At 35.6% G+C, this 26,335-nt stretch overlaps 1 protein-coding gene across 2 annotated transcripts in view; it reads left to right on the forward strand.

Annotated features, from left to right (window-relative positions):
• Window positions 1-26,335, forward strand: part of adamts17 (ADAM metallopeptidase with thrombospondin type 1 motif, 17) — a 130,381-nt gene that overhangs the window by 21,025 nt on the left and 83,021 nt on the right. For both annotated transcript variants that reach the window (XM_015342986.2, XM_006628663.3), the window contains exons 5-8: window positions 1,193-1,276; window positions 1,882-2,039; window positions 8,272-8,315; window positions 23,746-23,851. In XM_015342986.2, the coding sequence (XP_015198472.1) occupies window positions 1,193-1,276; window positions 1,882-2,039; window positions 8,272-8,315; window positions 23,746-23,851 (392 nt within the window). The remainder of the gene's footprint in view (window positions 1-1,192; window positions 1,277-1,881; window positions 2,040-8,271; window positions 8,316-23,745; window positions 23,852-26,335) is intronic.

The following is a 26,335-nucleotide window of genomic DNA, read 5'->3' on the forward strand; positions in this document are numbered from 1 at the left end:
GTGGAAAGATTGTAGAGAAAAGTATGTCTGTATGGCATGCCATAGTTACAAAGGAACAAGTAGAGTTTGACCTCAAGCTGAAAAATAAAAAAGAAGAAAACACAATTTTCAGCTGTGGAATCTGTGTAAAGACTTCAAAATACACATCAAGAAAATTCTATATCGTGTTTTTCTTTTTTCTCTTTGCTTTTCAATGTGGAATTAATATCTGCTTTTTCCTTTGGCACACATTGCCATTGATTTCTTTCATAGAAACAATTGGATATTTTGAGTGCTCATGTTTGATATGTGATGGTGTGACCTTTGATTTTTTCATGGATGTTTGTAACATTATATGCAAGGTGGTCACTGTAACATTGTTACTGTATGTCTAGGATTACCAGAAGTTACCATAAACAATATTGTTGTCAACTAATTATGTAAAATAGTTTTCTACCATTACATGTCTGCTGCTTTTTGGGGTTGTCCACAGCAGGAAACATTGATTCTAGTAAAAGAAGCATTTTATATTTTAGGAACAAGTAATAGGTTTATTCCATGCTGAAAAAAAGAAGAAAGAGAACACAACGCCTCGGCCGTGGAGCCTTCTTCAGGTGTGAAGAACCTGGAACCAGAACCTCTCACACCTGAAGAAGGCTCCACGGCTGAGGCGTTGTGTTCTCTTTCTTCTTTTTTTCAGCATGGAATAAACCTATTACTTGTTCCTTTGCAGCCTACGCATGCTGACGCAGCTACCCACCTGAACTATTTTATATTTTAGTCCAGTGTGATACATTTTATTGTAAGCAGTAAGTAAACTTTTAATTAAGAGGATTTTGATATCTATGGTGGATCATGTACAGAATTTTTAACTTCTTTTTCCTATGAGTAACAGAGTTTAATACTATTAAATTCTATCTCTCTTCATTTTAAAGAGATCCCACTGACAGTGTAAGCAACTTATACCTGCTCTCAATGTACTGAAATCGCATTTATTGCTTTCGTCATGTTCTGTCATAAAAAGCTTTGAAACTGTTGAGCTGAATGAGCTTGTATTTTATTTAACCAGGTGCTCAGGAAAACTGCAGTGTTTTATTTTTCAAGTGAGACTCAGTGCAGTCTTTTTTCACAGTCCTGTACTTTGTTCCCTATGCTGTTGTATAAAGAAGGATATGACTGGTGGCTGGCCAGCAATAATTCTTTGTTCCAACAGGTCTACAATATGTTTCATCATAAGAGCCTGGGGATCAGACTCAACATCCGTGTCACGAAGCTGGTCCTGCTCCACAGCCGCCCAGTAAGTCCATCTGAACCCTTTTATTGCAGATACGTTGCTTTTTAAATTATAATAAACTGGTGGCTGAGTTTAGCAAATATGTTTTTTTTATTTTGGGATATCATTTCTGACAAATGATAATACTATCTAAATAGCAGAACTGGATGCCTCTTTCTTTGCAGATAAGATCATCATTGGTAAAGTCCTAATTATAGGCCAGTTCTTTTCTGGTAATATCTCTGAAGAGCTAAAAGAAACATACGTTTTACTTGCTCACAGTGTATTGAGCGTTGATTTATTTTGAAAACAAATTGTGGATGATCCTTTCCTGAACAAATGATTAATATTTTTGTTGCTTGTGCTCAACATGTGAGCTATGGGAATTGGGAATTACTGTTGTACGCAATTCCCTTTTGTTTTTAAACAAATATAATATACATAATACAAGTCCAGTTTATATTATTTCCATAGATCACTAAGGTAATTGACAAAAGAGATCATAACCCTTGTCAAAGCTTTAAATTTAAATATGAACAGTCTTGCAGGACTCCCCTTTGAGTCAGGCCAGGTTTGAACATGGGGTGCAAGAGGTTTATGTTGCTGTTTTGGTTGATTGTTTCTCACAGGAGAAGCTGAAGATTGGACACCATGGAGAGAGGTCTTTGGAGAGCTTTTGTCACTGGCAGCAGGAAGAGTATGGGGGCGCTCGTTACCTTGGAAACAATCAAGTACCTGGAGGGAAGGATGATATTCCCCCTGTGGACGTGGCCGTGTTCGTTACAAGGTGCTTCTGTAGCCAGTTTTTCATTTTGAGCCTGCTGTCAAGATGACCTTTTGACTGCAATTTTTCAGGCACTGCCTATCAAATGACAACCAGGAATTTTCTGACAGACTTGTCTTTAGACTTTTTCTATGAGGAAGATTAAAAATCTTGTAAGCATAATGCTAATGGTCTTAATTACTCACTTTTGTCCTTGTCAGTGGGGAATCTGCATCCAGTTCTTTGCCATAATACTCAGGAGGATTATTATGGGCAGAAAATGACACATTCCATATTTTGATTTAGGTATTGTTACCTGATATAATTCTCTGGAAATAAGAATTCTTTTGTTTAAAATAATTCCCATGTAGCATGTCAGATGCTATTCATCTTTCAAGGCGTCCAATGTAAAAGGACACAGGGAATGTTTAAACAGTGAAGGCTTTTGTTCACTGTTCAGTTCATGTTAAATATGATATCTGAGTACCTAGAAGGCCTCTCTATGAAGACGTAGTATGCAGAATGAACATCTGTCTAATGCGTTTAATGTAGAGATCATTTTGAAAGACAAGAGCATATACTACAGGAATTATATTTTGGCCTTCTGAACTGTAGTTTAATTTAAAAAAACACTCAGTGAAACATCTCTGCTAAGTACTGGTATTGTTTTCTTGAGTCTACAGGAAAGATAATCTTCACGTCAGATAAATTAAAGTAGCATTCATGAAGACGGCATCCTGTTAACAGCTCCTGATGAGATTAAAAGTCATTAAATAACTTTGATTAGAGACAATACTGGCCCTCTGCAGGCTTATCATTCTATATTTTGCGATAAAACAGTAATTTATTTAGCAGTGTTGAAAGAAACTCAGATGTTTTGGCTTTGAAGAAACTGAGCTTTTTGTGACTAGAATTTGATATTTTTATTTTAGTTATCATTTAGAAAATTGAAAGTGCCTTTCAAAAGTAATCACAATCTTGCACCACTTTCACATTTTGTTGCTTTAAAGCTTGCAGTCATGACACCATAAAGTAACAAATATTATTTGTTATATATAAAACCTGCTCCTTGCATTAAAAGCAAAAACAAACAAAATAGAAATAATATGAAAGACAAAAGAAGGAAAAGTCATGATATCATAAGTATTAAAATGCTTAGCTGTAGCAAACCTCAATTAATTTGAGAAAAAAATCACCTTATTGGGGCACACAATTATTCAAAATACCTCTTTATGAAATAATACTGTTAGTTATGATTTCAGAATTAATACACCTGTCTCTGTAAGGTCCTTCAAGCAATTACTGTACCATTGAAGCATACTGTACCAAGTTGAACTTGAAGTTGTGGAAGGCACCCAGACACTGTCTTGAACAGGCTATCTCTCCAAAGTGGACAGGTGGCCAAGGGTCGTACTGGTTAAGAAAGCAACTGTGAGGTCAACAGAAACTTTGAAAGAGCTACAGAGTTCAATGGGTGAGATGGGAGTCCATGAGTCAAATCTGACCTGCTTTGGTCTTTGACCTGCTTCCTATTAGCAAGTACTGAGAAGTTTTTCAGGACTGAGGAGAAATGGAACAAAATACAGGCAAATCTAAGAGGCAAACCTGCTTCAGATTTACAATTGGAATACAATTTGAAAAAAAAATGTGGAATTAAATGTTACCTTTTAGTAGGACAGTAATTAAAAGCACACTGGATTAAGAATAAGAATGTGAAAACCATACGTAGCTTTTTCAAGATTCAGACTTCAATCCTATTGGGAATATGTGAAAAGATTTGCTCACAATCAGTCTCCAAGTAATTTGATTGAGTTTTATTAAATTTGCCAAGAAGAACTGGGTGAGAACTGAACCAATTTGATAGGCAAAATTGATAGATATGTAGACTTGTGGCTGTAATAACTGCAAAAGTTGCTTCTACCACATATGAAATTTACAGGTCTGAAAAGTTATTTAGTCTTATTATTCCATTTTTTTCTCTGTAGGTTTTGACATTTTCTGTAACGTATCTTACCCTTAGAAGACTTCAGTTGGAGCATTCAGGTTTTGAGTTAAATATTAACTTTAAAAAAAGTATATGCATAATTTTAAAAATTTCACTAAATGGGACACTGTAGGAAGGGACCAAATATTTTTGCAACGCACTATAACATAATAATGATCACTTTCATAATATAATTTTGGCAGGAAAATAAACTCTTTAATAAACTTTTTGACAGTACTCCCTTTTCTCTCTTTTCTGGTTCTCGAGAACCCTTAATGCCCATTTTTGAAAAATGTGGAAAACGTTTGCATGTGAGTATACGCTGTGCTGTCAACCCTGTTCCTGAAATAACTGCCTTTTTGTGACAATTTGGAGCAGATCACATGAGATTTATCACATCTGTTCTCAGATGTCACTGTAAACTAGCGTCAATCCTGCTACCACCTCTTCTCCCAGTTCTCCATGCAATTAAAGCACCGAAATGGCCAAGTACTTTCTACCACCCTGCCGAGCATCACATTCACTTCATCCTTAAATTCAACAAATCAAAAACATTCATCAAGAGATATTTGAGAATTTCTGAAAATGGTCGAAAATAAAGAGAAATGTTTAGCTCTCATGCAATTGCCAAAAAAATGTACAGCAATCATGGCTGCTTTTGACAAGCAATAAATCCAACTGATTAGATGTAAAAGTTGGACTTTCCTTTTACTCGGGGCAAGTGTACAGACTGTGCTTGTTTTGCATGATGGCTTTGTTGTTAGTTAGATTTCTGTATTTGCCTTAGTTTTAATTTAAAAATTCTACCAAAATATTTGTTTTACTAACATACTGTAAGAGTAAACAAAGTCTTGCTGTATCAACATAAGAGGATGTGGGTCATTTTTGTTTCTTTACTTAAAAACTACTCACAGATTGATATGTAAGACTAGGTTTTGTTAAATTACAGGGTTTGGGACTGTGACTGAAGTTGCTTCCTTGCCAATCTGAATTAAAAGGAAAGACTGAGCTAACGGTATTATCCCAGCATTGTTGTGGTATCACACACATCATCTGGCTATGTATATCTAGACTAAACGATCCTCTGTAATTTTCTGAACTTTGTTGTTGGGTTTGACATGCTAATTGCAAGTTCAAAGCAGCTTCCTGTGTGAACTCAGGCTGACCAATGTAATTAAAAGTCGTTTGATGACCTTCTTCAATAAACTCTTAAGTAATGCTCAATTTAAACGTAGTAGAATCTGCTGAGATGGCAGTTTTAACTCCTTATACTCCCTAACATCCTCAACATAGAAAAATGTATGAAGAAAGTCACTTGCACATTAAAAGAGAAGAAAAGAAACACGATGTTTCGCTGTGGAGGCTTCTTTGGGTGTGAAGAAGGGTCCACAGTTGAACCGTTGTTTCTTTTCTTCTCTTTGGAATAGAAAGAAATGGAATAAACATTTACTTGTTCCTTTGCAGCCTACATGCTGATGCAGCTACCTACTTGAACTACAGAAATTAAATTTGTATTTTTATGGAAAAGAACCTCTGTATGCTTTCATAACCTTTCTTCTTTAAGATTTGTATCACTATTCAGGCCACAGAAATGGGAATAATCTCTGATAGTCACCTTTAAAACCTTAATTCAATGAACAAAATAATTTGGAGCAGGCAACAATCATCTACATACATAACCACTATTATTTAATAATTAATCTAATAATTATAATAAATATAAACATTATAAATAATATGCAGAAATAAAAGCAGTTCTGCTGGATTGGTTCAGCTGCTTTTCTTATACTCATTTCAACAAAGGTCACTTTATGTAACTGCTTTCCCAGGTATCACTTTCTGGTGTGCTGTACATTCCAAACATTCTTTCACTCCATATCCAGATGCTGAGATACAGCTGTTCACACGTTGCCTAGTTAACAGGATATTCACATGGGCTGTTAGTAGGAAGTAGGAACACAAGTCACTTGTATGTGTTAAACCTCTAAGAAGAACCAGAGATCTGTCTTTGTCAATTACTCAGCACTAGTAGAAATTTCACTTTCACATTACTCAGTGACAGATTATGGTAGGAGTGTTACATTTGCACATAAGTATACATACATACATACTGTATATTCTTATATACATTGTGTTCATGATTTGATACTATACTGTATATAATGCTTATACTACTGTACATATATTATAATGGCCCTCCAGAGTGCTATATTAGCTCTGCCTGAGTTAATGTTTCCCACAGAAAACCTCTACAGCAGCAGCTCTGCCTCAGATTGTTTTCACAGAGCTTGAAGTGTTTACGAAAAATTGGAATAATTTTATTTTTCAATTTGCATATTATAAAGAGATAAAAGATTCTCTGGAACATTATCCCATAAACCCTGGGGCAAGCAGATTGTTTTATGTGTGATTAACAGGAAGAAATGTTAATTTTAAACTCCAGTTGTGTAACTTGTGTTGTGTACCGTTCCTCAGGACTAAATCCTGCAGGGAAGGGTAATTGTCATTCTATCCTGGTTTGAACCTGTGTTTTGAGAAGAAACCGTCTGCATGGTGCCATCTAGTTTTATGTATGTTGAATTTTAATATTAGCATTTATTTTCATCTTGAGAAAAAGTAATCAAGCATACCCATCTTGGTCTTATCTGAGCATAGCTTCTCCAAAGGGTGACAGCCATGCTTTTATTTTCTCTCTGGAGGTTTTGATTAAATGAAAGTATTATTATTCACGACTCTATGATGCTGATTAATTTATTCTTTTAAAAACAGAAGAAAGATTACAAATAAGGTTATGCCACTTTTCTGATCATGCTCATTTGGATTCTAGTAAGAAGCCACCCCAGTTTCTTGATATACGTCAAAATGTTTCAGCAACATGACTGGGTAGCTTGTTCCACTCTTCCACAACCTCTAGAGTAAATGACTGCATCTTGTTTTCATTTCTAAAAACAGTTCTCTTTATGTTCCCTTTTTGATGATTTTCTGATCCTGAAAATATCATTGGGTTGACTTTTTCTGAAAGAGAATTTTCAGATTCTCTTATACTCCTCCCGGTTCAAGACTAAACATTTTTAGTTCTTTTAGCCAGTCAGTATATGAGGTTTTAAGGAATATATCTGGTCTTTCTTCTTTGGACCATTTGCAAAGAAATAATGTATTTGTAATGTAGAGACTGTACACAGTATTCCACATGAGTATGTACTAAAGTTCAGGTTTAACTGTACTTCAAGGGATTTAAACTTTAGGTCCATTGACTTGAATTTTAACTGTATATTTTAACATTTTGTTTGGCTTTTTTATTGCTTCCTCACATTATCTAGAGGATAATGTTCTTCTTCAAGTACAGTGTTTTCCATGTTGCAGTATGTAACAAGCATAAAAATCACTAGCAGTTTCAGTTATTATTTATATCTACAGCAAATTCACAAAGTTATTAAGAAGAATAAGACATATTTGTAGCAGGTGCATTGACATTTTACTGAACAAACATGATATACATTAATTATGCTGATTAACATTTGCTATCAATAGGGATGTTCATCAGGGTCTATTGTGATTGGCAGCAAACTAGTAACACTGTGTTTGTCTATTGAAAATATCGTCTTCTTGAATGTATTTAGCTTTCTCTGTCAGCTGATCTTCCTGTTTTGGGATCATCTGAGAATTTGACTTGTTTTCTAAATATGTCCAAATCAGTTTCAGTTTAGGAAGACTAGCAGGCCTAATACATGACCCTATGGTATTTAACTGATTACAGTAAATCACCCTCATTTCAACATTTACTTTTTATATGAGCTCTCTTTCTTCTATCCATTAACTTGTTCTCTACCCAGATATATGTGTTTTGTCCTAGATTGAACGGCCTTTAATATTTAATAATGGTTTATGTGGATATTTTGTTACTTTAGCAAAAAACGCTATGAAAACCTAAACATGCTGTTGCTTACAACAGGTTAGATAAGCAATATTTATCTGTTCTAAAACCATGTTGAATATCTCCTAAAATCCTTTTAAGATCCTCTATTTTAGTATTAATTATCCAACTTTTTAAAAGTATTTACATTAAACACAAGTAAGACTTATTGTTCTGCAACTACCTACCTGGCTTTTAACTACCTTTTTATGGATCGGGGGGCATCTGGATTGCAATTGTGTAGTTACTGCCTATTATCTCTACCCTGAAACTGTTGAAAGAAAACTGTGGAAACTCAGATAAATTAAGTTATTTGGTCTGTGACTTTTGATTAACAACTGTGTATTTTAATTTTTTAGGACTGATTTCTGTGTCCACAAAGATGAACCTTGTGACACTGTTGGTGAGTAACTTGAGAAATGTGTTTTCATTGTGAATGTTTTTGTGATGAAGCATAATTAACATCAGAATCATTATTTTTTCACTAAAATGGAGAAAGAATACATTTTCAAAACAGCTTTCTGGGAATGTGGGAAAAGTGAAATTGAGTCTGTTCACACATATAATGATGTGCAAGTAAGGGTTTTTGAAAATTTGTATTATTTTTTGTCCTTTTCAGAAAGGAGTTTTAAACAGTTTTACTGTGTTCAACAGATAAAAAGTAGACCAAATCCTATAATCTACAACATGGAAGGGAAAATTAAGGAGAATTTAGAAATATGTTGTCAACGTTGTGATCAAGGATTACTTATAGAATGTACATTTCACAAAATTAAGAAAGAATGTAAACGAGAGGTAGCCTTTTGGCCCATTTTTTCTTATTAGGTACATTAGTTTAGTCGTTCATTCATTTAGTTAATTTAGTTGTTCAGTAGTTGTAGTGTCACTCAACAGTTTCTTAAAACTGCCCAGACATTTAAGGTCTAATTTTACAATTGTCATCCCATGTACTAGTTTCGCTACAGGTTGTGTAATAGTGTCCTAAATCACCCTTATCAGTACCTCTGAAGATCATATATATTTAATTTATGTCTCCTCTCAAACTCTTTCCAGACTGAAGAGGATTATATATGCCTTATCCTGTACAGTATATGACAAATTCCACGAATCATTTTTCACTCGTTTTGTTCTTCTTTGAAATCTTTCTAGGGCTATAAGTTCTTTTTTTGGTATGGTGATAAAAATTAAAACAGTTATATAGTGTTTATAAAGTAAATTGGTGTCAGATTAAATTATTTTAACTCCTTATAACCATTGTCTCAATATTCAACCCTGCCAGATCAGAAACATTACAATTCTGTAACCATGCATAAATTTGGTAGATAGAACTCGATTTTTTTTTTGTTATATGCACATTATGATAACACTGGGCTTCATAAACTGGAAGTTAACTTGGGTGTGATTTTTACAATAGCCTATAATACCAGTGCAGTCAGACCCCTGGAATTCATCTCTCAAAAAGCAACAGCTGCTGGCTCCTTGTTTCTGTAATCCTCACCTTGTTACTTACATAGCCACACAAGCAAACTGCAAACTTTTCTTACAGGGACAGTGAGTTGGTCTAGTTTTCAGCTGTTATAGTTCACACAACAGAAATACAAGGCTGTGAATCATCTTTCCTGTAACCTTCTAGAATATATGCTGTCGGTAGGTGATAAAGCAACCTTGTTGTGCTCTGCAAAGGGTTGCATTGAGCATTCGAATGTGTAAGTGGAATAGGTTGCCAGTAGGCTTTTGTTCTACTGTCTGGGTGGCCTCTACTCAGATCACCAGCAAGCGTAGCTGAATATGATGACACAGACACCTTGTCAGGGTTTCAGCTCCTGCAGTGCTTGCAGGGTCATTGTCTACTTTGGTGGAATTTATATTTATCACATCAGGATCTTTAGAATAGTGCATAAAATCTTTCCTTATAAAGATGTATGTGCCTTATAGATACCAAAAACAAATAAATAGGCTAGAATTCTGACTCTTATCCTGTTCACTATGGCTTTAGCAAAAGAGTATGATAGTTATATGAGATGGACTGATGACATATTTCATGAGCAGAGCCTTGTTGAAGATGATTTAAAAGTTATACCATAAATTAATTCCTTGAAGTATTAGAGCTTTGTTTTATAATCACTATTCTTACATTATAAATCTTAAATGTCTATGGCAGTCTCAAGGTCAAAGTGGATTAGAGATGGTTGAGGAATTGTCATTTTTAAACAGAAGAATTTGTTTTCCACACCAGTTTGTGTTTCATACATAAGTTTAGTTCTTAGGATTGTTTCCATTATAGATTATGTAATGCTGGAATTTGTCCATTTCCAAGATTTATGCCTTTGGAATCCAAGGAATAGACTGGATTTTTCTTTTTTAAATGCCAAAAAAACTATAGAGCTGTGCAGTAGTATGATTGCCTGCACTTTTTCCTTTGTGCTACTTATTTTTGGTTCAGTCTTTTAAGACACTTCTGACACGTAAACGAAAAGAATCTCTTAGCCTCCGGGCGACTTGTCCTTATTTTATGAATAATTCAAGCCCTCTCTGCAATAAAAAGTAGAATCATTGTTATAAAGATTCCAGAACAGATTCAGTTTTACTTTTAAGTAACCCAAATACTGTTCAGGAACATCACAATAAACTATGAGAGATTCAAGAAGAAAAAAGGAATTTCCATAGCTAAAGGAGTGAAGTGGGCAAAATATCTATGATTAATCTCTGCATTCTTATGAAATATTTGAGGAGCAATACAATGAAGGGGTTTGAATACATGAAAAGCGTTTGAGTGTTATTTTTTTTCTGCTACAGTAATATTAATGTTACTTGAACTATGTACTGTATGTATTATTTTGTCATTATAGTATTCATCTTGCCCACAGGGTTTAGTTTAAATTTCAAAACTATTACAATAAAGTTATTGGACCAATATTATGAGATACCAGACATGTTTTCAGTTACAATAGTGAGTGTTATTTTACTTTCATTTGCTTTTGTTTGTCTTGGCCATAGCAAATGTGGTGCATTTTTATTCTTTTGCAGATGTTCAAGAATCTTTTTCTGTATTTATTAAACATTTTTGTGCTTCTAGTAAATGTGAAGAAATGAAAAGTAAGATTAATGTTTAGCAATGGTGAATGGCATTTTGTCATTCTGTCTCTACCACATTTGTATTTATTGCTATACAGTATATGATAATTTACTTAATTGAATACATGAAGGGGGCCCTGTCCTTCATATTGGAAATATTGCAGACTGAGATCATAGAGCTTGTGGAACTATGTAAGATGTCACTAAATTTTGCCTGGATGTTTTTTTGTGATCCAGTGATGTGTCTGTTAAGATATTCAGAACACAGGGACGATACATTTACTGAAGCTCCTGTTTTATTTATCTTTAATTGTCAGGAACTTAGTACCTTTAAGATCAGCCTCTTGTTTTATGTTCTGTAGTGACAAGTTTAGCTTTGCAGTATGTACAACTTGTAACCTAATACTGATTTTTGAAAATACAACAAATAAGCTTAAGATTTCCAAAGCATGCAATGTAACTAGGTTATTTATCAAACTACATTATCATTGAAGAATATTATTTACAACATGTAAACTCTGTCCTTGCTGAGTTTTTTTTTGTAAGTGCATTAGCAGAATATGCTTCATTTTAGTTTTTATGATCTTCAGCAGTGATACTGTATGCTGATTTACTTTAAACCTATATAATATATATTCTTTTGTTTGAATGTGCTGTATCTTTTATTCATAATGGTTCTCATCACTTATTTACCTGTAATACTTAAAAGCATTGAATAGCATATGGGTGAGTATATAAAACTCCTTAATCTTTTTTTCTGTTCTCACAAACAGATTAATTTTCTATTCACTTTACTGTCATTGTTGTGTTAATTGTTTTACGGACTAAAAGGAATACAAACTTCAGTTTCTGTTGTGTGGATTCTAGAGTGTCAGAATGCTGATTCCACTTTAGTTTTGGAAAATGTCATAGGGAAGAATCAGATATCAACTGATTATAAAACCAGTTTACAGGAGCTACTATTGAAGAAATGACTATTTCAACAAGGCCAACAGTGTTTTCCATGGAATACTGGAGCAGAGCTGATTCAGCTGGCTGCTCTCATGATGCAGTGGAGAATCATAACGTGATAATGAGACCTGGCATGTTAGCTAGAAACAAAGCACCATGTTCAGCATTTTTTCTCAGAATATACTGAGAGCGTGTTCATGCGGCTGGTTAATCCTGAGGATTTGCCTTGAAGCATAAGATACTTCCCAATCCTGAATATCAGACATTTGAGACAAGAGGAGAGTCTTACAGGCAGGGTTATCCTTTTAATCAGTACATAATCTAAAAATTTAATAAAATTTTGATAAATTCTTTGGTAGTATCAAATCAATCCAAGTATTTCATCCATCTGTTTCTTGAAAGATTCTAAGATTCAGTTTCAATAGCATGGCTATTGGCTGGATATTTTGTTCTAGACGCCCTCTTCAGACTCTCCCTCTGCCAGTAGAGTGGTGTACTGTACTTACAGTATATTTTACTCCATTTCAGGTCCCTGCCATCAGACTATCACTACTTTTATTCCTATAGAGCAAATGGAACATCTAACACATTTCTCTGATAAATGACAAGTAATAGGTTTATTCCATGCTGAAAAGAGAAGAAAGAAAACACAACGTTTCAGCTGTGGAGCCTTCTTCGGGTGTAAGAAAGATAGGGCAGTCAGCATAGATGATATAGCATGGGAAAACAAAAGCCAGGAGAGAGGAGGAGGCGGGAGCAGGGGAGAGGCAGAGTGGCCAATCAAGTGGTGCGAGGTCGAGAGAGGTGAGGAGAGGTGTGAAACAAAACCTACAAATGAATAGAGAGAGTTAGAAGAAAACAAGTCTGTCGTTGAGAGAAGGGGGAAGGTGTGAATCAAGTTTCAGGATAATTTTAGTTTCTGATGTCTTTCTGGTATAGGAGTTAAGAAACGCTACTTTGAGAACGCAGATGGAGAGATCAGTCTGATCATAGGTGAAATGAGAATCTATGGGCTTGGAGAAATCTTTAATCTTCACAGCCCTAACATGTTCTCTGAAGCGGTCTCCAAGTCTCCTTTTGGTTTTCCCAATGTAGATGGCTGGGCGTTTACTGCAAGAGATACAGTAAATAAGGTTGCTGGAGTTACAAGATGTCACCTGAGTGATCCAGAATTGTCCTGAGGGGTCTTGAATGAGTGTGGTATTAGATATGTACTTGCGGGTGATACAGCGAGATCTGTTGCAGGGCAAAGTGCCTGGTGTGGATGATTGCTGAGGGTGGTCTAGGAAGCTGTGAACATGAAGTTTACACAGATTAGGTGGTCAGGGAAGAGGGCCCCAATGGAGGGATCATCCTTTAGGATGGAAAAGTTGTTGTTAATGGTCCCGGGGATAGAGAGTGCGTTAGGGAAGCAGGGAAGCACCAAAGGAATGTTGTTGTTAGGCCGGGAGTTCCTGATCGAGTTGATGGTCCGATGGGCTGTTTTTGGCTCGGGTGAGGGCCCTGTCAATAACACAGGTGGGGCATCCTCTGTTGATGAAAAAAAGAGTGTATTTTGAGTGCTTGGTTCTGGAAATTTATGTTATCACTGCAGAGTCATCGTAAAAAGGGAGAGAGTTTTTAGTGTGTTTGGGGTGAAATGAGCTGTACAGAAGACAGCTCTGTGAATCTGTGGGTGTGTAATAGACTAAAGTAGAGAGTGGGGGAGTGTTAATGGATAGGTTTATGTCTAGAAACAGAAGGGTAGTGGAGGATATGTTAACTGTATATTTGAGGGATGGGTGAGAGTTAGTGAATTGATGCAGGACGTGCTCTAGCTGGTCATTAGAGCATGTGGTGGCACCAATACAGTCATTGATGTATCGCTTGTAGAGGTCCGGGACAAAGCCAGTGTAGGAAGCGAAAGAGCGTTCTTCTAACCCGCCGACAAATTAGCATAGCTGGGTCACATTCTGGTGCCCATGGCGACTCCACTAACGTGCTGGTAAAAAAGGTTATTGAAAGAGAATGCATTAAGTGAGAGTACCAATTCTGCAAGGCGTACAAGGGTGTGGGTGGGAAATATTATATTTTCAGAAAATATTCAATTTTTTTCCATGATGTGCATTTAAACCCATTATAGAATTTTAAAAAGATGACTGGATTTTATCATCCAACTGGAATGCTTTGTAGAAGTAAAACCTACTTTAACTCTTCTTAGATATATGACTGCAATAAACTGCTGAAATATCTTTCAGTTCAGTTCTGTTTTTTGTCATATGCACAAATGCAATGAAATGCTTATTTGCATGTCTGCTCCAATACTTAGACATTAAGAAAACACCAAAACATAAACACAGAACAGCAGCAGCAACAGTGAAATAACATACAACTTAAAAAATATTCCAGGAATCACTAATAAAATCTAATCTAATACAATTTTATCTAATAAAATATTGAAGTTAATGATTTGTTTAATTTCTTATTATAACCTGAAATATAATAAACCATTATATTTATGTATTTATGACTTAGAAATGAAGGATACAGATTCAAGAAATTTACTGAACTTTCCTATCTTAATTTTGATTACCTGATCATTTGTAACTGATTATATAACATTTGGGTGGCACAGGTGATGATACACGATGCTGTACCTTTAAAGTTTAAGATAAAAAAACGTATTTTCCAGAATCAAATACTTTCATTCTGATGTTGTACTGGGCAGTTAGCAGTTTCTGAAAACGATGAATGTATTTCTGTTTCCATGGTAGGGTGTGCTGTTCATGAATAACTTTTGTTATCGCTGTAGTTTTCTTTGTTTGTTTCATAATTTATTTTCTTAGTGCTGCTTTTCAAAACAGGAGGCGTAACTGTGAATGATGTAACTAGGACGACTGGGAAAACGAATTATGTTGAGGTAATATCCCAGTGGCATCCCGCTTCCTGAGTGTGGCTTTACTCTGCACAAGAAAAGAAGCAGTTCTACCTTCGCGTACTCCACTAGGCTAATACAATTATTATATAATGCTCAGCTGTTGTAAGATGAGGGCACTGACAGTTTCGTAATCAGCTGATTTAATTTAACTAAATCTAGCAGAGGCCATTCAGGGAAGTCGATGTCATGCGGAAAAAGGGACATTGCCAAATATACAGAGCTGTTCCTGTTTGTCTTGTGCTGAATTGTCAGATTTTAGGGCTTTCTGCATGGGGGAAGGCGTGGGAGGGTCCTGTAAGTGAATGGAAAAAACTCTTTCTGCTGAAATGACTGATTATACAGAAAAACAGAAAAAATGCCTTTCTTTTTGATACTTGTTGAATTCCACACCTGAGGAGTTTCTTTACTGTATAACTCAATAATTGTTTTGTACAGTAATCAACCTGTTTTTAGCAACCAAAGCAAGATTATACCAGTCAAGCACCACAGACACTGAAGGCAATCGGAAGTAACACATTTGAATCATTATTCTGTTTTCTGATTCTTATGGTAACACTGATTTTTTCATCAGTCCCTTTAATTAGGCTTAATTAAGTTTACACTAATTAAGTGTAAAATCGGACTGCACAGATGGGAATGCCATAGCCAACCGTTACACCACTCTTCTGTTTTGTAATTTTGTGACTTTTGAAATTTACTGGGAGTGGATCACATCCATAAAATTTCGATGGGTCCAGAGGCAAAAGGGCCTTGCCTTGTAATCTCTGGGAAAACATTATAGGCATGGTGAATCGGTGAATCGGAGATTTTCAAAATTTACTTTAATTGGAAACAAATACACAATCAGATTAATGAAATGCTTCGAAGAAGGAGACGCTCTTTTCCTCTCGTTTAACAGTCTGCACAGCAACAAAACAATCAGATTAAATGAGAGTGTGACGTTTCTTTTTGTCAATGAAACAATAGTCTCTTCCTGTTGATTTAAGTGTCCTTCTTTCAGTTGGATTGCATTATTAACATGAAACAACTCAGGGTTATTGTTATGATTTCTCTATTATTATCGAATCCCTCAACTCGTTCACTTGTGATTATTTTGGAAACATTTCGACATGTTCCTTTTAACTACATTGCTAACGATACTGTTGCAATAGACAATGAAACGCTCTGAGTTTGTAATGTAGGGCGGTCTGAACGAGTTAAACTTTGATTCAGGACAAATAAATGTATTTCCCACAAGCTATACTGTAGTGGCTTTTAAATTATACAACATCGCGCTGTATTCATGTAGCATGTCTTTGTTCAAGTTTTAAACCTACAGTACCGAGAACAACAGGACATTTGATTGCTGGTTGCCTTATGTTAAAGAGCAACAACAGAGCATGCTACTGAAAATTCCTTTCCATCCCCCAGAACTGGCAGAACTGTCTATTCTACATAGCATTACACAGCAGGGTGTAAACACTCCTAGCCTTTGTGAGAAGTATGGAGTTGCGTTACATAAAGTGGCTGCAATGGAATATATTAGTAGGTAAAAATTAATTCCAAGCTGGAAAGAAAAGAGACAACGCATCTCCTCTATAAATCATCAGTTTACAGATCGTCCAAAGTAATTTATTATTAATAATATCATCCGTATCGCATTAAAATTGGAACATTTTTACAAGTGTAAATCCAACTATCTATGTTCTAACTGCTATATCCAGGACAGGTAACAGTTTCACCAATATTATTTGATAAAAACTTTTACGATTTTAACAGACTTCAGAATGCTTCAACTGATGCTTAAAAATGTAACAATGCATACTGTGGTAAGAGCACAGAACCTCTTTCCGCCTGTGAAAAGATTTGCATATGTAGTTTATTCTTATCTGTGTGAAAACAGGAAATACAGAGGGAGTTTCAGAAATTAAAAAGAGGTCTAGAACACCCTGTCTCAAAAATAGACATTTGATAAATTGAAGGTTGTGAAAACGGTGACAAATCACTCCAAAATAAATACAATTTTAAAATACAAGCAGTTTGAAATTATTAGTTGCTTTTAATAAATCACTTAGCTTTGGACATGTTGTGATATTTAGAAATACCAAAAAATTCAATATAGTGTCCATAATATTGACTATTTTAGTTTTTTCAAATAAATATTTATATGTTCGGATCGAACCCCTGACCTCCAGCACGCGAGTCACACGTCAAAGCCATTACACCAACACACCGCTTGACAACTTAAGCTTTAGCTGAAAAGGGTAGGCAAAATGTTTTCAAGTAATCACGGGTGAATGAGTCAAATTGATGCAGTTGTTGCAGAATGTGGACTACGGTAATACTTTGAGCTATATGAAAATAAATAAATCCTTAAATATCATTATTAATTTCTTTACATACACAATTTCATCAAATTCTGTTTTTTTGTACTGCAATAACAAGCACAAGTATTCATAGAAAAGGTTAAAACATTATAACTTGTCATAAAATATATAAACTTAATAAAGTCAGAATGAGAACGTAAAAACTTTTCCAAAATACCAAATGAAAGACTTTGATGCTTAAAATGTTTATGAAAAACATGGAATACTGTTTTTTATTTATTATGTATTTATTATAATTTTTTATTTAAACTACCACTAACCGGCAATATACAGTTTGATAACATATTGATATTCCTAAATTTATATCGTTTGCGACATTCACAGACATTATGCTCCTTTTATTTTGATGCTCAGCTACCAAAATTTCCCTTTAGTTGTAAAATTCCATATTAATATTCAATATTAAGTGGATTTAAACATGTACAGTTAAGAGATTAAATTAAGCAATCCTTTCACTAACAACCAATGCACCACAAGTGTAACCTTTCGGTCATTTTGGCCAGCCAATAACATACTGTGGTATTCCGCGCTATTCTGCAGGTAATTTCGCGCAGTACAGGGTTTTACCACGCATTTTGAATGGCTGCATCTGTATATAGATATGTACAATTTTATAAATCTTTTAATTTCAGAGGCCAAAGTCAATTTGGTTAGAAATACAGTTGAATAAGTTAGTAGTTATGTTTCTAAAGGCATAATTCTTATACTATTCTTATTCTTATTGTTCATCACAGCATCCATTCTATAGTGACCAAACTGCCAAATTGCTTGCTTTTCTACAGTATTTCACTAGTATAATACCACAGTATTTACAGTAATGGTTTTCAAACTGATGAAAAGACATAAGAACATACAAACTCCAAGCAGATAGCACTCCAGGAATCATACCACAGTGTTGCGAGGCAGCAGTGCTAATTACTGTGCCCCCGTGATATCCAAGACATTTAATCAATATCAAGAAATGAATGGACTTTATTTTTTAGAAATTTACATGCATAAATAGATTGACAGATTTCTTATGTATTTCAATAAATATGAATGGTTTGAATGCATTTTGTAAATTGTTAATGTGAAAGATCGCATAGTATGGTTATCCCTCACTGTCAGGGTCATGTTTTTTTTTAAGTCAGACATAAACCAGGCGTATAATAGAATTAAGTTCATGATTGATTTTAATTTTTGCATGAATACTTTTAGTTCTGCATATGGCGAGTTGTTAAAAAAACTCACAGTAAGAAGCAGTATCTATGTTCTGCCACGTCGACTGTAATTTCTTAGATGTTCAGGAACAGCAATCATGCACAATATGTTTTACTCTGGATTAAGAAACATATGATAGATAAGGACTGACTACTGTAAAAACATAAAGTTAAAACCTCAAGAGACAATATTTAACAGGCCATATTAACATAAGGACAAACCCATATTTTTGGATGAGAGACAATCAAAACCTTTATGTTTCAAGTTATTTTAAGTTTTTGGAAAACTTACTTGAATACTTTCAAGGTATTTCTAACCTGTTGGAGTTCATATCACAATTTTCCAGGGACTATTTTCAGCTCTGTGTTTTTAATGTCTGGGACAGCAGACTGGTCTGAATCTCTTTGGATTCTCTGGTTGTTGTGCTGGAAAGAGTAATACTTTATATAACTGAATTTGCAAATTAAAGTCAGTGGATACTCCCTGAGGGATCGTGCTAGTCTTCTTGATCCACTGCTTCATTAGTTGGTTATTAGGGCCAACATCTGTAAACTGCCTGCAAGGAGTCATTTTCAAATAAAGATTAACATGAACTTATTACCATTTTTAAAAATAAAATAAGGCACTTTTACTTGGAGTGTGCAGAAAGCCAAGTTATGTATTGTTGGAAATGTCTCAAAATCATTAATTTACTAACTACTATTTAACATGCTAAATCAGAAGTAATGCCACTTTTTGTTTGCATTCCTTGAAAGACAAACTGTGCTATTATAAAATTTGTTTCAGCTGAGAGATGTCTTCCTTAAATGGGTCCTAAAGATTTTGAAATCTCTGCTTGGTCTTGCTGGATGCAGAATCTAATCCGAGCCTCTCAAAGAGGCAGAAATGGGTAGCTGGCCTGATTGCAGCTTCTAGTATCTTTGGATCCTGATCTTTCTTGATACTATTTCTGTGGAACTTTTGATTCTAAAACAAATGTTCCAGTGGATGTGCAGTGGAATCCTATCAATTGAAATGCTTCTGAAGATGCAATCCAAACCTTTTTGCATTAAGGTTCCATTAAATTAAGGGATGTTTTAGGTGTTGTTATTATTACTTACAGTATATAATCATATTATATTAATAATAACAAAAATATGTTATTAGTGTAGTGTGACCATAATAGGGTAGTGTTAATCTAAGACATTCTCATGATAAATAACCTTTTATTCACAGTCCCTGATTAGTATGCTTATATAAGGTCTTTACTGAAGTTATCTGAGGTGAAGGCACATAAGGTTCTAATTACATCAAGTCATAGTTTTAGAATGACTGTTTTTAACCTGCATATGGAAAATACATAGTGTTCTATAGTATATTCCCTGTCAGACTGTTTGATATTTGAGGATGAGCTTCTTCAAGGAATAAGGTGTCATTAATGCTGTTGTACTACACACCAGGAAAATATACAAAACATGTGACTCTTACTCTTAGACTGGTGTGCAAAAGATTTATTTTTTTACAAAATGGTGAATAAGATATCAAGTCAAACTTGAGGGTACTGGGAGAAATCACCTGCTGTGATTCACAAATATATTTCTTAAGATCTGGCAAAGCAAGATACATTTTATTTGTTTTCTTGTTGTCAGACTAATACAGAAGACCATTTAATGTCATGGCTCATGTCCCTCTGCAGCTGAGTTCATTTCAGAGTGTTTTAATTGAGCCATGTTAAAGACTGCTGGAGTCTGTCCAATAACTGGAAACACTTTGTAATATCTTTTCGGCACCTTTTCATACCCTCTACTGAAATTGTATTCTGTTCTTTATCAGATTTTAAATGTGAGTGTATCAGAGGCAAGCTGAATTCCATCCAGCCTCTGGCTTATTATCAGTGAAATCTTTTAAGACTGGGGACAAACATGTCTAATAAGTCTGGAAACATTTTAGAATATATTTGGCAGTGCATATTAGAGAAAATATTAAGGGGCTGAAATTGTATTCTTGTTTATTTTTCCTTTTGGGAAACTTGGGAAAACATAGGCAGAAAGAACGGTGTGCTGGAAGGTGTTGATTTTTGACCATGTTATCTGCTTTGGTATAAATCAAGCATACTGGACTTAAGGGACTTAAGTATGGAACTTAAGAGGAGTTAGCAGAGTTAATTTAATTGCCTAATTAAGTATTTCCGAACACATAAAAAAATTAAAATGATGCACACATAGCTGTTTGGGTTGCCTCCTGCTAAATCCTTTGTAGTGCTGAGAAGTGAGGGGGAATTCAACAGGGAATGTTGGACTGTAGTGCTTATCTGAATCCTATCTCATTAAGAGCAACCGTAAGTTTTTTTTGGGGTGCAGTAAAGTAACACTAAAAAAAGGAGTTTCAAAGTCCAGAACAAACATAGTAGTGAAAAAGTATTTTGTATGTTAAATCTGAACAAAATCTAAATGGACAGGAAATAATCCAAGCCTTCACCATGAATGATACTCGCACATCAGTTTTAAAAAATTGCCTCTCCTAAAGAAGGCAAGGGGGACACAGCTAATGTTTTTGTGAGACAGCTTGCCAGAGCAGATTGCAGTGTGTCTCAGTCTCAGGATCGAGATTCTATGCACACCTCTTTCACTAGTGTCAGGGACTCATATGAACAGACCCTTGTAAAACAAAAGAAGCTTGCAGTAGAATTTAGCCAGGCTTGCTGATCCAAATGCAGTATAAATGCAGTGTAAAGTTTCAGCCAGGAATCGCTGGAAACAGCTTTGCTAAAGTTATAATATTCTAATCTGAACAATAGTGAGAGGGCACAGGTGCCCTGTGAGGTAGCACCTGTGTACATTACTTGTACATCTAACAATAAATGTTAAGACTATTTTATGGAAAAACTGCAGGTAAAAAATAAAAATTAAACTATAAATGTACTGCAGGCAGTTTTTCTGTATAACTGTCCCATTCATCCATAGTAGAAGCCTATTTAATAAATTTCTTCCTGTTGTCTGGTGCATCCAAAGAATTGAAAACACAGATCTAAAAATAAGTTTCAAATATAATTAGGTATAAAGCAAAATATACACTTTTTACTTCCTGTAGTATTGCACTGGGTCTCTTAAATCAGAATAATAGATTAAAATGACTCTACAAAGCTATTGAAAATTACTTCTTGTTCATACTTAGTGATATTAAAAATGAGTGTACAAGTGATGCTTGTGGAAGCAAATTATCCCTTCTTATGTGGTAGTGTATTGTGTTGATGGATCCAGAAATATTCTAATTTAATTTCACTTGAACATCCCTACCGTAAAATTTCCACACTGTCTTCAGCTTCCTATTACCTAATTAGAACTGCAACTTCTCCTACACAGCATAATAACAGTGCTGAAGGAGTACAGTATGTTTACTTACGTGTGGGTTTTAAAAGTTTTTGCACTCAAAAAACTGCGCTGATTGAAGCCATATGTTTGGCAGCAGTATATATTTTAACTAGTATTTCATGGCAAGGCAATCCTTTTTACACTGAAACCTTTACCATTGCCTTTAAGAGTCCAAAAGACTGTATAGATTTATGTTGTTGTAAATAGGTTGTGCACAACTCTGAAGCTGGTAATTATTCTGGTTAAATATTTTTACAAATACGCCTAGACTTTCTTTCCTAGTGATTTCCCAGGAGTGTATATTCTTTCTTCCCACATCACTTCCTGCAGGTGTGGTCCAGTGACAGTGAGGCAGACATTTTATAGACCCTACTAAATCAGAGGAGTCACTGCCTCATTCCTAAAATTATTTCACGGTACTTCTGATAGCCTTCTAGTAAATTGGAGTGTACCACAAAAGGCCACACTCCTGAGTCAACATGAATAGTGAGAAGATAGGAGTTTAATGTGACAATTTCAAGCTATTTCCCCTAAAGTAGCCAAATAATTACTAACCAGATTTTGTTGTGTCCAATTTCTCTTTATAATAGAATGTGCTTCAAAACAGCCCATGAAAAAACATATTTTTTCTATAAAGACTGGAAATATTAAGTATGGTAAATAAGATTCTTGGACCATCTGACCTGATGTGCAGCACATTGTTTTCTAAGGTGTAGAATAAGCTATTATATGTGGCAGCCAGGACTAGTGCTAAACCCACAAAAGCAAAGCAGCGTGACCCTCATGGCAGCCATGTTAATGTTTCTGCAAGTATTGTTCATTATACTAATTGTGACAAACAGGCGAGTTTATCCTTCCGTTATGTGTATTTGCATTACGTAAACCCAATATCAGAAGGCTGCTTATTGTTGACCCAGGTTGCAGCAAACTGGAGCCTATCCTGGAATCACAGATCACAGGTGCATACACGCAGGGACAATTTAGAAACACTGATTAACTAGGCCAGCATGTTTTGGGAAGGTGGTAAAAAGAGAAAGACCATGTAAACACTGGGACAGCATGCAAAATCTACTGTTTTCAGACTAGAACTCAACCCAGGACCAAGAGCTGTGAGGCTGGAGTGCTGCATCATTACTCAGCCAGCCACATTACATATAAAGTAACTCAAAACACTATTCATGTTTACATACTGTAGTTTTCACACTTTGTTTCTTAAAAGTTTCCACTCATGACACTTAAGATTTGTAATATACACAAAACATTCCACATATCCGAAGCATAAAACAAAATGAAGTAAATAATTAGATTGAATAAGTATTCAGACCCTTTGCTGTGGCAATGTACATTATTTCAGGTGCACATAATTTGGTAGTGTCTGTGTGGAAAAAAATGTTTCATATTTTTTAGAATATATAGCTGTCTACAGTATCTCTGTGGTCTGAGGTCTCTCAGGTAGTCAATTTCAAGCAATGATTCAACCACCAAGGCCAAGGAGATTTCAGAACAACTCATGGATAAAGTTGCATAAAGCTACACATTAGGAGGATACACTGTTTCAGAGACACTTAATAACTCTTTGACTATGGTGAAATAGATCCTGAAGGAATGGAAGGCACCCAGATGAGGCTGTCCTGCTAGGCTGAACACCGGGGCAAGGAAGAAACTGCTTAGGGATGCAACTGTGTGGCCAATAGCAACTTTGAAAGACTTATAGGGTTCAGTGGCTGAGCTGATTGAGAATGTGTATTATTAGTCAACAATTTGCAGTGATTCCACAATGCTGGCCTGTGTGACAGAGGCAAACTCATCTTAAATCCCACTTGGAATTTGCTACAAAGCATTTAAGTGATGCTACAAACATGAGGCAAATGTTTTTGTGACAAACTAGAAGCTCATATAAAACCTGAAAATGGGATAGTTGTGTTAGTGTGCCAGTGGCCTCCTCTCACTGTTGATTTCTTGATTCTTCAATAGGAATTGCCTATCTGGGAGGAACCTGCAGCCCCAAGAGGAAATGTGTGCTGGCTGAAGACAATGGACTTAACTTGGCATTCACTATTGCCCATGAGCTTGGTCACAAGTAAGTGAGACATGAAAAAACTTCCTTTGTACTGAGCAACTGCTGTTTTTTGTGATTACGTTTTTTGGTTAGTTTATAGTTGAATAAAACAGAAAAAATACAGACAAATAAAACACACATGTATGTCTTCAACCACCGTTAGTGGTATCCCTCTTTAGGTAACCCACCAAAGGATCCCCATACTAAAATTACACAACTACAACAAAAGCAACATGCAACAGCAGCACAACTAAGCTCCACTATGAACCCCCTCACCCCAACCACTCATCCACTACCATGGACCTGAGCAGTAGAGAGCTCCATATCAACTGTTGCCATCTTGTTGCCTTGATCTGTTCAGGTACCAGGAGCTAAGCAAGGCTGTACCCGGTCATTATTGGACCGGGAGACCCTCAGGGAAAAACAGATTGCTGCTATAAGTGGTGTTGATGGAATAGGAGTTGGTTCTGTTCCTTGTGGACCTTTGGATAATATGTAAAACTGCTTTGTAGTTGAAATCCTACAGAAACTTTAGCAATAGTGGGGGTATTAACTCCGGTGTTAATGAAATCAAGACAGGCGAGCCTATGGATCTGTGTTTCTGCTATAGTGGGAGGCCTATAATACAATCATCATCTAGCAAGAGCAGCAAGTGAGAAGAGCGAATATCACTATGTAGAATAATGGAGTATAAAGAAGAGACATGTTTCCAAGATTTACCTACAGTACATCTCCCCAAAACATATGTAAAAATCAACAACCTCACAGCTGCTGGATGTGATTTTGGGGATGGATGCAAAACAAACAGTATACACACTTCCACATAAATCTAAAGAGAATGGATGATTAGAAAAGCAGAAGTAAAACATTTGTTTTGCATATCACTGAAAACTCATGAATAATTAGGGCTGTACAAACACAGGAATGTGAATGTCTTGTGACATGTATCTATATTCAGAGTCTTTGATGTATGATCAATGTGAAGTTTTGGACTTGTGCCCTTTACTGCTGCTATTGGATGACAGCTGTTAAGGACACTGTGTGTGGCAAAAAGACTTTCCCCCATCTCTTTGCCAGCTATTCTGGTGGTTAGGACACATTTTAACATTTTAGGATCCTATAAATATAATTCAATTAAATCCAAACCCCTTCAATAAATAAAAAGCATTGCGTGAGCCATACTGGAGCTTCTGTAGAACTGTAGGGAAACCCCAAAGGTCAAGCAGGCGTTGCCACACCCTGCACAGCTGTATAAACCTGCGGAAGGGTTTGTGGGGACACAACTGAGGAACAGGAGAGGAAAGCTTGCTTGGCTGAGACAAAGCACAGGAGACATGGGAGGAGTATGGGAGAGGTGTAAGTTCAAAATGTAGCAAGTGATATACAGTATGGTGTAGTGGAGATAATTCAGAAATGTGCATGCTGCCTATGCCTTCATACTCTGTTGTCGCCACAGTTTGTTAGCAGCACATTAATGCACCAGTTATTGTTTTTGTTTATTTCACTTGTTGGGAGATTTATAATTCCAATTCTTATTTTACTTCTGTTATCTAATGTGATTGTTCCATTTTCAAAATTCATTGTGTATTCTAGTTAGATTCTTGCTATTATAATTCTATGAAGAGTCTGAGAAACATTAGATAAAATAGGTAAAACTAATTTGATTATCAGTTGCAATTCCATTTTGTGCAGAATTGTTTACAGCTAAAGTTGGTCTTTTTGTTTGTTAACAGATTGAGGTGACGTGGTGTCTTAAAAAGGAAAACAAACATGGTTATTCATTTTTTCTTACGGAAAGCACTCAGTATAAGTAGAATAAAGCAAACACCAAATTAATTTGGAAAAATTGTGAAAAATATTAACCTTGATAAATGCTTTGAAGCTCTGCCAACTCACAAGAATTATCACAAATTTCTTATGTAGCTGTTCTGCTGAGTAAGCCTGGGTCAGATTTAATGGGCAGGGTGTAATGAGTTGGCACAGAGCAATGCTGTCTTCCTGCTGGGTAGACCTTTAGACAGTAAAGCCACGTTTTACTGGCTTTACTGGTAATGTAATTATGGACCCAGTGCCACAAAAGATTGCATACTATAAAATATTACATAATATAAAAGCCCCCATTGTACTGACTCTGTAAAACCCTTAAACAGGAAATATTAAACTTTAAGTACAGGTTTTTAAACCCATTTAAAAGCAGTAATCTAAAACTGTAGATAAATATACACTTCTCCTGATTAATGTGCCATCATTATTTTTTTTCCCGAATGAAACATGGCATAACTTTTTTAAGAAAAGTGTACATGTGATATGTTCTGTTGCAGGTAATGCAGACACTTTCCTTTGTTCCTTGATCAGATCTAAATGGAGACCCACATTTGAAATCCTACTCTGTTGGGCCCCTGAGCAAGGTCCTTAACCCCTTAACGCTGTATAAATGGCTGACCTGCGCTCTGATCCCAAGCTTCTCTCCCTGTCTGTGTGTCTCTTGGAGAGCAAGTTGGGGTA

The sequence above is a fragment of the Lepisosteus oculatus genome, chromosome 5 (assembly GCF_040954835.1).
Source record: "Lepisosteus oculatus isolate fLepOcu1 chromosome 5, fLepOcu1.hap2, whole genome shotgun sequence".
Lineage (NCBI taxonomy): Eukaryota > Metazoa > Chordata > Actinopteri > Semionotiformes > Lepisosteidae > Lepisosteus > Lepisosteus oculatus.